Source organism: Nymphaea colorata, chromosome 1, assembly GCF_008831285.2.
Source record: "Nymphaea colorata isolate Beijing-Zhang1983 chromosome 1, ASM883128v2, whole genome shotgun sequence".
Classification (NCBI taxonomy): domain Eukaryota; kingdom Viridiplantae; phylum Streptophyta; class Magnoliopsida; order Nymphaeales; family Nymphaeaceae; genus Nymphaea; species Nymphaea colorata.
The window spans coordinates 5,827,005-5,840,346 of record NC_045138.2 but is presented as its reverse complement, the minus strand read 5'-3'; the positions used below and the strand labels follow the sequence as shown (position 1 = coordinate 5,840,346).

General features: G+C 37.5%; 1 protein-coding gene across 1 annotated transcript; it reads right to left on the bottom strand.

The window, feature by feature from the left end:
- Positions 1-8,950: 8,950 nt before the first annotated feature.
- LOC116246170 (amino acid permease 3-like) lies at positions 8,951-11,603 on the bottom strand. The gene is made up of 6 exons (XM_031617893.2): positions 11,219-11,603; positions 10,867-11,100; positions 10,638-10,731; positions 10,313-10,527; positions 10,074-10,213; positions 8,951-9,795 (listed from the first exon to the last, which is right to left on the bottom strand). The coding sequence occupies exons 1-6, from the start codon at positions 11,319-11,321 to the stop codon at positions 9,139-9,141; spliced, it is 1,443 nt and encodes a 480-aa protein (XP_031473753.1). The 5' UTR covers positions 11,322-11,603; the 3' UTR covers positions 8,951-9,138.
- Positions 11,604-13,342: the final 1,739 nt, after the last annotated feature.

Genomic DNA, 13,342 nt, shown 5'->3' with positions numbered 1-13,342 from the left:
GGTCACATTGAATACCTAAAACAAAAGGAAAGAAAATGAAACATTCAAACAAAAGTTGAAGAAAATGAAAGCAGAAAATGAAATAAAAAGGACCGCAACATAATCTTGACAAATTGATTTTTAATGTTTCTTTTAAAATATCACAAAATTTTTTTCTTTAATCTTGTGATATCTTAATAAATATCTTGATATGTGTGGCTATGTATGTGAGCAAAAGCAACCTTGTGATGTCCAACTGCTTGAGTAATTGTAAGCAGTATTGTAGCTCTAATCATTTGTTCCCACAATCTCTTTCACTGGGCAATAAATTCTTCTTTTTGGAATAGGCAAGAAGACTAATTCTTTACATAAAGCATCTAGGCATAAGCATTATTTTGATATTCACGAAAAAATGAAAAAAAAAGGAAAATTTTTTGATATTTTGAAAAAAAACTTAAAAAATCAATTTATCACGATTTTTTTTTTGTTTTATGTTTTCATCTTTTTCAGTAAGACTTCCTATTGAAATCATAAAATAATCCAGAGATAGAATTCAAATAACAGATCTATGAGCCCAAAGGATTAATATATAACAAGAGTAAACAATGAGTGACAAATAGATGATCATGTGCTCAAAACTTATTCTGGATACTTAATTTCTTACAAGGTCTAGCCTGCTGGCGCTTGCTCAAATCAAGGCAACAAGACTGATTCAATCTGAAAATCCTTCGGATCGAAGTGGATGTGCGGGGCACAGCAAGCCCATTATACAAATCGTATAAAAAAAAATCAGATATGAAAAAAAAAATGATATCTGACTAAGAATTTGAATCAGATTCGCATTCAAGTAAATATTGACCGTATTTGGATTCAGATTCGGATGGGATATAGTTTTCAATAAATAATCCTATGCTTTGTGTCTATAATGTGGTTTGGATATGGATTCGGATGTTAATCTAAAAGTTGGATTCTGATTATGAATTCGGTTTTTCTCTGTCCTAATTTGGATCTGAATTAGAACTTGAATGCTTAGATATTGGAAAAAGCAGATATGATAAAATATACATCTGATTGGATCCAATCCATTGATCTCCCTAAAAAACAGGGAGAACTTCAAAAGTTTTTTTTTTCTCAAATAACAAAATTACACTTGAAAAGAAAAAGAAAACCATAACCAGCAAAACAAACTCCCTCTTTCGTTGTTGATATTTTGAGGGCTTTACTCTTTCTAAGTTTAAATTATCGGGAAGAATGTAACTAGCAGATAAATGTGAAAGCAGATGTAGAACCTTCATTAAATACTCGAGAAAAAAAGGGGGAAAGAGCAGGAAAATGATATTATGAGTTCAACATCCTTTTCCTTGACGATAAGTAACAACAATATTTCATGGACGAACCAAATGATATTTCTCTTCTGATTTCAGGTGGCAATTAGTGCATACAAATATGCCCAATTGCTTATCGCCGATTTTTCATAAGTTTGCTGGGCATATTCGTACTTAATCACCAGAATTGATTGCTCCATCTACAGATGCTTCTTAGCTTATGTTCGCATTAGGGCGAAGCTAGAAATTTTTTTCCATAGAATATTAAATATATAATGAATAAATTTTCAGTTGGCCTTAGGGCAGTGACTCGGGTCTCTTGGAGATGTCCCATTTAACTCCACCCAGGTCTATTATGATGCAACATGTAAATTCAAAGTTTTACATTGGACTCCGTGGGGCATACGCCTGCACTTGTGTCTGAACTCATTTTGTGGAGAACAGCTAGCTCTGGGTTCGAGCAGCATTTCACTCCTGACCACTAACTCAGCCGCTGATTCTTCAACATCAGTTGGTTCGGGTCTCTACTTAGTTTCACCCAAGCTTCATCCTGGTCTTCACTTGCAAGAATGGACTATGGCAACGAGTAATCTTGAAATCTTCATCCACTTTCTTGTTCTCTTGTTTTTTCTTGAATTGAATCCTCATTCCTTGTGCAGTGCTCAAAGAATCAAGAAGATGCCAACGAATGGAATTAATGGATTGGATAATATCGAATTGCAGATTTGATTTGTGACTGTCTAATTAGATTTGATAAAGGAATCCATGTTTGATTACTACTTGGATTTGGCTTCGGTATGCAGTTTCATAACCAAAGTCGAATGCTTCATATATGACTAATGTCCCATAAGGATCTGATTAGATGGATCTTATATATGTTAACTGAATCTGAAGATGGTTTTAAAGAGTAGTGCCTGAATCTGAATCCAAATCCAGATTGCGTAGAATCCTATTATGCTGAGTGTAGTAAACGCTCGATCGAACCTGAATCTGAACCGAATGTAAGATTTCATCCCTTTTGGGGGTGTGGACAGGATAGATTTTTTTAAACCCTCCAACTTTTATTTGTGAACTTTTTTTAAAAAACTTCATTGCTCCCACCTAAAGTTTTAAAAAAATAATTACTCCCCATGCAGAAATATTTTTTCGCTCTGCCACCGCTTCTTAGCTAGGTTGATTCATATACCAATTATCGTCATCTATTTTTATAATTCATATGCTTATCTTGTTAAGAAATTTTAAAAATTATAATTCTCAACAACTAACTTTCAATGTCTTCTTGCATGTGAATTCAACTTTGAGAAGGACACCAACACCCCAAAAAAAAAATGTCAGATGCTTTTGGGTTTCAGAAAGATTGATCTCATCCAGATTGCTATCATACCATGCAGGGCAGATCAGCCAAAGAATTCTAATTAAGGGACACTAGGTATAAAATGTATAATTAATTGAGGAAAAATTGCTTAGAAATGTCAATATCTAAATAAGTTGCTTTTTTAGCTTTCGTGTGGGCAATTGTCCACAGGTAGATCACACCTGCCTCCCCCCTTCTTCCATCATATTCAACCTGCACTTTGGCTTAAGGATTGGTATGGCTTCACATAAATGATCAAAGAGTTGCTTTCTAGGAGAAGCTCTTAAACTTGGAAACTGGTCGTTTGGATAAGAATTTCATTCTACATTGATAATAAAGCATCTTGTAGGTAGATAATATACATAATAGTTTTATATTCCTATCCACAAGGCATATGTATACACTGGAGCTTTGAAAGTAACTTTTGATGTCATTGCTTAAAATTGAAAAGAATGCCAACCTGACCGTTTCTCTCCCTCTCTTTTCTTCTGAATTGTCCAAATAGAATTTTCTTATTTGAAATCAGTTTAAAGTTTATTTCTTTTAGAAATGATTTTTGTTGTTTTAAATTATCAATGTCGACTTACCAAATCGGCAAACTCACCTATTCGGGTCCTGGATCGAGGGAAGGGATGAGGTTTCACATCTCGATCATTTTAACACGTCACATGCACTTCTCAGAGTGCTCGAATATCTGAATATATATTTTTCACACTTTCGAAGCAATAAGCTACCTTGTGGCTGGTGTGGGCAACCGTCCACCCTATCATGAGTAAACCCTTAGAAGAGTTTTACTACGATAACACAGAAATCAGGCCTAGCTCTATGTAAGTCTCACCCCTAGACTTAGGCTGCTACCCTGTAGTTCAATATGCATCCAATCCATTGCAATAGTAAGATGAATCGGTGCCCCTCAGCTACAAGTTTCTAGCTCGGCCACTGTTTTGAAGTTAAGAATTTGATTCCTCCATCAGGAAAAATGAAGGTTTTGCTTTCATTAGAGTTACGTGTTCAAATAATTATTCCTTCTCATTTCGTTTTCTTGAATGTGAAAGTTTCGAACGGGTTTGAAAACATAAAATGACAATCCAACAGCCATCACCGTTCGCCCGTTTTATTCGGTTCTTCTTTTCAAGATGAGATCAGGAGAATTATGCACGTCAAGTTGATGCACACAACATAAGATTAATGGCTTAAATTGCAAACGATAATAGTATTCCCATTGACGCTGTAGCAACATTCTTCACTCTTCTCATCTTTCCCCCTCGTTATCTAAGCGTCATAGAACCTTTTCTAGAAGTTCTCTTATTTTTCTTCCGTCATTGAATAGACTACACAACGCCTAACCAAGACAATTATGAAGAACCACTCTACATATATATATATATAACAAAGATGGAGGGACATTTTCATCGTCTCTTAAAATACAATTGGTATACACTATTTTCCTTTGTTATTTTTCAACCCTTGAACTGAAAAAGATCAAGGACTGTTTTGTTCTTCATCAGTCTTTTTTAACAAGAACTTAAGAAGTTTGGTCTTTATCTCTTACCCATGTGGTATATATATATATATATATATATATATATATATATATATATATATATATAACAAAGATGGAGGGACATTTTCATCGTCTCTTAAAATACAATTGGTATACACTATTTTCCTTTGTTACTTTTCAACCCTTGAACTGAAAAAGATCAAGGACTGTTTTGTTCTTCATCAGTCTTTTCATTTAAGTGTCTATCAATCAACTACCAGTCTCTCTCTCTCTCTCTCTCTCTCTCTCTCTCTCTCTCTGATTTTGTATCTAGGGGACCTCTTGTCCCCAAATTTTGTTATATACTCTCATTTTATCGGCTCTCTCTTTCTCTATATATATATATATATATATATATATATATATTGTTCAACCACTTGTACACTTTCCATAATCTCTTCACAAATTCTAGAATTACATATTGAGATGTAAAATTCTTTTAATATATTTTCCAGTTAAAATCATTTCAAAAATACAAATTTATCTCATTAGTTGATGCTGAATGATATCAAGATCACGGGTCACGAAGATACAAGTAAATTTCGGGTTCAATTCCCTGAGGGGTTTGGTGCTCTTGGCTGGCCTTGTCTTGTATGCAGCCAGACGCTGGTTCAAATCTTTGGGGCGCTTATCCCTTGTGAAATCAGACACATGTTCCTCGGGGATTGGTGAAATGGCCTTGAGATCAAATGAAGTTTAGGGTGGTATCCACCAAGCAATTTAAAAAAAAAAAAAATTTGTGGGCTCATGCTTTGTCAAATCTTATAGATCTTGAGTACTATAATGTGTTTGTTATCGATCACATCTTAGGTCTTCTTGCCTCAACCACAGAATACAAATTCCCGGATGTAAATTTTCTTGTATCATAAGCCACAAGTTTCTTGTTTGGGCAATCTTAGATCTTTTCTTACGCTGATCATCACGTCTATGACTTTTGTTTCATCATGAAATCATTTTTCAAAAAGGTACCCGGATTGCTACCGCTCATTGTTGAGTTATTTATTTTATAAAAGACCCCATCACTGATTGTTTTCTCACATGTACATATTTAGTAAATATTGACTATGAATTGATTAAGCTAAGTAATGAGGTAAACAGCTGATTATAAGAAACTTTCACACACACAAACAATTATATACTTTTATAGCATTTTATGTCACTTAGTTAGGCTTAATGAAATGTGGGTGTTTGTGTGTGTACATATATAGCATCCCCACATATGCATCCTATTGTACTTACCATTAATTAAGTAGCTTTAACAGATTTGACCAAATAGATGGCTGCAAATTTGTGTAAAAAAGTGAAAATATTATTAGATCAAATGTTAGAGTTGTCAAAGTGAAAATCACCAATTTCTAGCAATAATTTACAAAAATTACCTAATTATATATGTCTATACGTATATATGTATATATATAACATGATTTACATAAAAGTAGTGTTTATAATCAATTAAGAGGTCTATTTTTGTTAAACAATTTTTAACTCAAATTTGAGAGGCCTGGTTTTAATTCCTTACCCAACTCTCTCTCTCTCTCTCTCTCTCTCTCTCTCTCGCTCTCTCTCTCTCTCTCTATATATATATATATATATATATATATATATATATATATATATATATATATATATATAGCAGTAGCTTTCCGAGATTGTTGATTTTCAAACGTTAGTTGAAGATCATATGGCAGTATGCCGTTGGCGTAATATGCTGCTTGTGTAAGCATAGAAAGATTCTTCATTGTTGCAAGAGCGACCTGACTTCCAACTTGCCTTTGTATAACCTCCACGCTTGCGCCATATCGTAGTCCAACTGATCAGGCTGGACCGCCATTTTTTCAGATGTTCACACCATTGAGCCGGCGGTGCTAAAATCTCAGCAAGACAAAAATTAAAGAGAGAAGAACGACTTCAGAACAAGCAAGATGAGCTTATATTCCATAATTTGTGGTTGGAACTTCATATGAACTCCATAATAGCTGGTCAGGCTGGTGGGCTGGTGGGCAGGTGAGAGCACTATCGTTAGTCTGATTCTTATTGGCACCATTCTTGTAGACTGCAAATGCTGGTACCGCAGCCACCTAGGTTCTGAAGTAGGTCTTGAACCATGGGCAGGGGTATAGGGGAGGCTTCAGTTTTTTAGGTAAGACATATAAGTTGAGGGACAATTCAATACATGAACTTGGAAGATGAGCAAGTTGGTTGCCCCAAAGGAAGAGCAAGAAGCTGGCTTTAGCGGCGCATAAATGGTGCAAGTGCAAGTGCAATACCTATGATGCACAACAAGTCAAGCCAGCTCAACTTGAACTCGCTTGTCAAAACTCGACTTGAGCTCAACTCGTTTATAAATGAGTCGAGCTCGAGTTCAAATGTCTTCTTGAAATATTTAGCGAGTCAAGTTTGAGTTGTAAAAACTCGACTCCTTTAAACTCGATTTGGCTCGACTCTATAATAGTCAATGTTGAATTATAATAAGAGAATAGTTAAACAAGTGGCAACTAAACAAGTTTTAAAAAATGAGACATACTTACATAAACTAGTTAAAGGAGTCAAGTTAAAGCCCTAAATACTGAGATAATAGTACTCAATCTCCTCCTAGACACTGATGCAGCCTGGACCTTCTTCAGGTTGGGAAAAAAAAGATGACGCTGGGCTCTTTTTCAAGGCTGTGGATACTCATGTTCTTGCTCATTCCAAAAAGCAACAAGTTGGTTAATTTGGGCTTTAAGAACTCTTTCTCTCTCTTTCATTTTTCTGTGCATTGTATTGTATATTCCTTCTTCTTGATTCTGTTTTTGCGGTTTGTTTTTTGCGGATGTACCTAGGGGACCTCTTGTCCCCAAATTTTGTTATATATTCATATTTTATCGGCTCTCTCTCTCTCTCTTTCTTTTTTTTGGGCATCCAAGGAATTATATATTTGTGTGAGCCCTTGTTTCAAAACTGACCCAAATGTGTGGTTTAGCAATTCCGCCTCCCAGTCGGTTTCAGTTGATTCTCTTGAAAAAAGAAAAGTTAGTGGATCGGACAAAACTGACAGTAATACGCCAACGCTTATGTACTCCTAAAATGTTTTGGTTATTACCAATGTAGAACTATTTTAAAGGCTTTTTCAATTATTATAAATATAGAACTACATTTAGTCCTCTCACATAAAGTGTTATAATCCAATCATGCATAATAAATCATTAATGTGATTTTGTCTTTTGTACATATATAAATATATACCTCTAGTTAAAAGCATTCCGAGATAACTCTTGATATAATAAAATGTGGCGTGAATGATATAATAATCTAGAGAGAGAGAGAGATTTCTTGGTTTCAAACCTAGCCAAAATTGACTTCAAGCTTGACGTGAATGATAGAAACATAACCGTACTGTGACAAACATCAGCCTTTGGCCACACAGACAAGCAATGAATGCCTGACAACGACAATAGTGCCATGTTCACACGTCTATTAACCGGATGATTTTGGCCTTCCAGGGGTTTCCAATTCTTCATCATGTTGCCAAAGATGAACTAGAGTTGTTGTTCAAGTTGAAGAAGGTCAAGAATTTAATACCCGAACCAGGTTTTTACCAACAGAATCAAATAGAAGTCGGCCAAAAAAGAAAGAAAGAAAGAAAGAAGAAGGAAATACATGGAATTCATGCGACCTCTCTCTCTTTTGCACCTGTATATATGACAAGAATCAGAATATTACTGGGCCATGCACAATGGAAAAGGATTGACCAACCTAACAGTGACACAAGATGCCAATGGACCAAGCTGATCTTTTCAACAGTGACACAAGATGCCAATGGACCAACCTGTTCTATTCTTCCTTTGACGTGTGGCGTCCATTCCTTCCACAGGGCCCGACCGGCCGCCCGAGTTAGTCGGCTCGCTGCGTCGCACCCACCCCCACTTAGGACCACAACAGCCAAGTCAAGCATCAATCTCACTCACCCACCATGAATCCATTTGCTCAAATAAGTGATTAATTAATTATTAATTATAATTACATGAGAAATTATGCGTTAATGTTAGCTAATTAATTAAAATTCTCTTCAACAGCGTTGTGATCTCCGTAATCAATCTCATAATACAAGACTTTTATTCTAGCCGTCTTTATTGTCCTTATTATGTCTTTGTTGATGTCATTAACGTTTTTCCTGATCAAGGACCTGTTCTTCTTATTAAGACCATTCAACCTTTTTTTGTAGTTGAAAGATGTGACCAGTGGCCGGAAACTAGTCAATCGTCTAGGGGGGATGGTAGGTTTTGTGACGCCTCAAACTGTTGTTTCTATAATTCAGTCCACATAGTCAACACAAGATATTATAAACTAATGTAACACGGGTAAATGAAATCCATCGGCTGCGCTGGCTGTTATCAGATGATTGAAAATTAAAACCAATTCCAGCATAAATATTAGTGATAGTGTACAGTATTTTTAAAATATACCAACAGTTTATTGTGGTTTTAGTTTTTACAACTATGAATTTTAACTTTTTATCCGTTCAGCCAGCAGCTTGCTTTAGTTCTTTATATATGTGTTTCATGTGAATATGTGTTTCTTTTCTTTCACAGGCGCAATTTTAGCACTTTCTATGCTATATAACATGAACTCTTATCCTTCTTCTGCTTAGTCACTGAATGTTGCCATGATAATGTATCTTACACATATGGGATATAAAATTAAGAAGGGAATTTGAGCATGAAGTTGGTAGATGTTCTTTGAAGATTTTGTTCTCCCTTTTCTTAAAGATTGATACAAAATAAAGCTTTAATTTCCATTGAAACAATAAAAAAAGGTACAAGATTGGATCTCTTGTGTCCTTATCATGTTTGCATGGGGTAGAGAAAATTTCTCCCTGTTCTTAGGCATCATCTACAAGTGGGCGCCATGTGTGGCAGAAAAGAGGCTTAAAACTTTACTGGCAGTACAGTTCTATTCTAGTAGGTGCTCTTAAATGGCTTGTAGGCCTTCAGGTCGAGGACAACCCCGGCCATGGAGCCGGCGGCGGCGGCAATGGAGATGACGAGGCAGCACAAGCTCAGTATCTGGAGGCACACCCATCTGGAGCTCCATTTCGGTATCTTCTTCTGCGCGATGTACATCTCGACGGGGAAGTAAACGGTGAGGGGCCAGAAGCCGAAGGCGCCGAGGATGCCGACGACGTCGTTGAAGAAGGGGAGGAGCATGGAGATGACGGTCGTCAGGATGACGAAGATGGTCCGCCAGATGAGGCGGAAAAGGTTCAGGTTGTAGGGCTTGACGGCGAAGGGGATGGGGACGGCGATGTCCTTGGTGATGAAGTCGCTGTCCGGCCATCGGCTCTGGGCGAACTTCTCGATGAAGGCGAAGAGGGGCTGGCAGAAGACCTGGTAGGCGCCGACGAGGTGGACGACGATGGCGACGTTCGCGATGTCGAGGAGCCAGTAAGGGTTGTAGAAGCCGAAGCCGGTGAGAAGGTTGGAAGGCGCGTGGTCGCCGAAGGCGGCGTAGCCCATGCAGCCGCACAGCATGTAGAACGTGGTGGTCACCGCCACGCTCAGGAGGGTTGCCTTCTTCATCGTCTTCGCTTCCGATGGAGGAGATTTCACTGTGTCCTGCGCCGAACCAAAACAGAGATGATCAATATCTTTCTTGTATGAAGATATTAGTCACATTCTGTACCGCCGGTCGGGCGCTGTCGGCTGGTTTTTGTGAATCAATTACACAGATGTATATATATTCAAGTTGAAAGGGGAAAAGTTTTAGAAGTTGAACAGTTCTTCTGAGTTCATGAAAACAATATCACAGATTGTGTTTTACAGCAGTAAAATTTCAGCCGCTGCCCAAGTGAAAACCAAGAAAAAGATTTACCAGAAAGTACTAAACTGTTTACCTGAATTTCAATCAGGACAATGGAGTAGGAGTAAGCAAAGGCTATGTCACCAAAAGCCTGCAAGCTCCTCCAAATCTTCTGAGCCTCCGTTACTTTGCCTACGCTGATCCCTGTCAAGCTGCCTGCAAAACTCCCATGCTCTGCAGTAAAAAGAAGAGTAGCGAATTCAGGCTTAATTTCAGATAAGAAAGAGTAGTGAAAGTGGGTAAATTGGGGTGAAAATGGAATGGTAAAAAAACCTGCAACTTTGCCAATGCCCAAGGACAAGCCTACTGTGGAGTACGTGAATGACATGACTGCTGCAACAGTGGAGAGCCACCAGATCTGATCAAAGTCTGGAATTTGGGACAGTATTATCTCTGATATACCAAAGATTATCATGTAGGGGTTGCTGGATGTGTGGCACGGGTTCTTCCCTCCACTCTTATGGAAGCAATTGGACCTCTTGATTGCCCTGCATGAGACAAAAAGGACACTCAGAATATAAGAAACAATGGGTTCATCTCATGACTGGAGACACCAAGAAGAAAAAAAGCTTCAGAAGGGGAAGACAGAGCAACTTACATCATGCTAATGGAGGCAGCAATTGTGTAACCAATTGCTACACCAAAAAGGTTCAAGTATTGAATCCACCCACAAATCTGAACATGAACACCACCTACAAGATTTAATGGAAGTACCTGTTCAGTTTCTGATCATATTGGCCATAAACTGAGATCTCTCTCTCTCTCTCTCTCTCTCTCTTTCTTTCGCTCTCTGAGTTTCAGAGCTGCAGCAGAAAAATGCTACATACCTAAGTTGGCCTTAACAGCATCCGTGTAGGTGTAATTTCTCTTGCCATTAACAGGGTCTCCAGACCTGTAACAGTCTGAAAGAAGCGTGGAAGTATAGTAGATAACAAAGGCGAAGAGGATCATTACAGCAGGGCCTGCTATCCATCCCAGTTGGGCAATGGCCCAAGCCAGAGACAGAACTCCAGACCCAATCACGGCCGTGATGATGTGAGCGCTGGCAGTCCACATGTTTCCTGGCAAAACGCAGAACAGAAGAAGAAAACAAGAAGACTCCATATTAGAGACACAGCCCCTTCCATTATCAAGAGCAATTCTAACTCAAATTTTTTTCCCTGTTGCTCTCTATCTCACCTGTCCTCTTGGGACGTCCATCGTCATCGAAGAATTTGGAAGGGTCCTGCTGAGCCACATCAATGGCGAAGCACTGCTTCGGCGCACCCTTGCCCTCTCCCATTTCCTCCCAAATTGGTGGCACCACCAAGAAACCCACAGAATTAATGGCGGAAGCAAGGAGATGAAGGAGTACGGCCTCTCTGTTACTGTGGCACTAACTGGGATTCTGTGAATTAAGAGAGTTTCTGTGCCTATTCAGCTGACAGAACTAAGGTGGCAGCTCCCAAAAAGGAACCAGTAGCCACAAACAGAGAAACAGGTCGCTCTGGCTCCTGGCTGTCTTCAGGAGTGATATCGTGAAGAAAGCTAGGGACCAAGACGATGGAAACTCTGAAGCAAATGGGTCGAGGAACGCGGGTATATATGGTGAAGCTGGGAAGGAGAGAGAAAAGACTGTGGGGCCTCGTCGACAGACGCCATGCCATGTCAACGCGGACCTCTCTCATCAACTTTCTCTCTCTAAAAACATAATGATAATATGTTCAACCCAACCCAACCAGGAGAGAAGGACAAAGGCCGACCATCTGTTTGCTATCTGGTGCATTCTTCACCACATTAGAGAAATTCAACAAAACCAAGAAACCAATTTCCTTTTCACATAATCTCGATCTACAGGGACTAGATTTACTAGCACTCAGCAAAAAAACAGCGTGAAGATTTGCTGTGCATTTGTTGTTCTAGATGAAATGCGGTTTCTAACTCATAAGCAAAATTTAGTGTTCTTCCTCCAGCATAATGATGCTGATATATTTTTTGATACTTATTTTGCAATTATATCCTGCTATGTTAATTAAAAGTGTTTGAATTTTCTACCATCGAGTAAACAAAACACGTACAAATTGCAAAAAAGTGTAGGTAATCTCACATATACTGATTCAGAATGAACAGAATCATTTATTTATGCAAATTTGGTAGCTTTGAGAAAAGGTGGGTTGACAAATATGTACTTTCTCTCTCTCTCTCTTTATATATATATATATATATATATATATATATATATATATATATATATATATATATATATATATATATATATATATATATATCCTACGTGCACATAATTGCTACTTCATTATGCATACAATCATGAAATAAGGATAAGCTCAAGTGAGGACTGTGGGTATCGATTATGGCTCATTTAATAAACTTGATTGTTAGTTCACAAGATAACATGTATAGGGTTATTTCTAAGAATCAAAATTCTACTCGCCATATTTTTTTTAAGAAAATTATTTTATATATGAACTTTCAATCAACTTGATCGAATGTTTCATAATCAAATCAAGTATTTGCCTGAACTTAAAAGTAAAGTTTATGGAATATGTAGGTTTATTACTCCGCATACTTCTTACATTTACTTAATCCTTGGCAAGGAACGCACATCGATCGTTTACCTTTCATATAGTATTTTGTATTTTTGTTCCTTCTTGCTTAGGTTTCTGTGGTCCTTATATGCATGGAGCTGAGCCCACATTGCCCTACAAATAACAACAGACCTGATATGACAACCTAGTCTTTGTTCTGTCTTCATTTTTCAATGACCAAGTTAATTAATCAATAAAAGAAATAAAATAATAATTATTAACTTAATAATTTAATATTTTTTTAAGTTTGCATGAAAAGTTTTTGTCGGAAGAAATTGTTTACACGTGTTAGATGTCGAATTCACATGTGTGTAGCCTTTGGTCCATCCTTGTTTGGAAGAGCATAGGGTTCCTCCCGTACCCACCTTTCCTAACAAAGGTCAAGATATTAAGAATCTTCCCTACTTGCCTAGTGGAACTCTCTCTCTCTACCCCTCTCTCAAAGATAATTACACAATTCTCCTTCAATATTTAGGTGTTCAATACTTAATAAAAGCCGTCACATTTCAACACCAAATTTTGAATTATTTTGCTTTTGCACCTTACTACATCTTACTTATTCAAATACCACCCTGTTAGCTATCTACTGGGTCGGAAAACGTTGTGCATTCCCTTAAATATGCCTGAAATATTATTTTAGTGTTTTATGAATATGCTTCAACCTTTGAAGCAAATTTATGAGTCACTTACAAAATATCTCTCCAACCAAACAACTCTT

What these genes read in the sequence shown, in the direction of transcription:
- LOC116246170 (XM_031617893.2), bottom strand. Translation starts at nt 11,321, where the DNA reads ATGGGAGAGGGCAAGGGTGCGCCGAAGCAGTGCTTCGCCATTGATGTG. An exon ending in GCTGCCTCCATTAGCATGAT is followed by an intron (nt 10,528 to 10,637) that starts GTAAGTTGCTCT and finishes TGTCTCATGCAG; the next exon opens with GGCAATCAAGAGGTCCAATT. An exon ending in GGGCATTGGCAAAGTTGCAG is followed by an intron (nt 10,214 to 10,312) that starts GTTTTTTTACCA and finishes TTTTTACTGCAG; the next exon opens with AGCATGGGAGTTTTGCAGGC.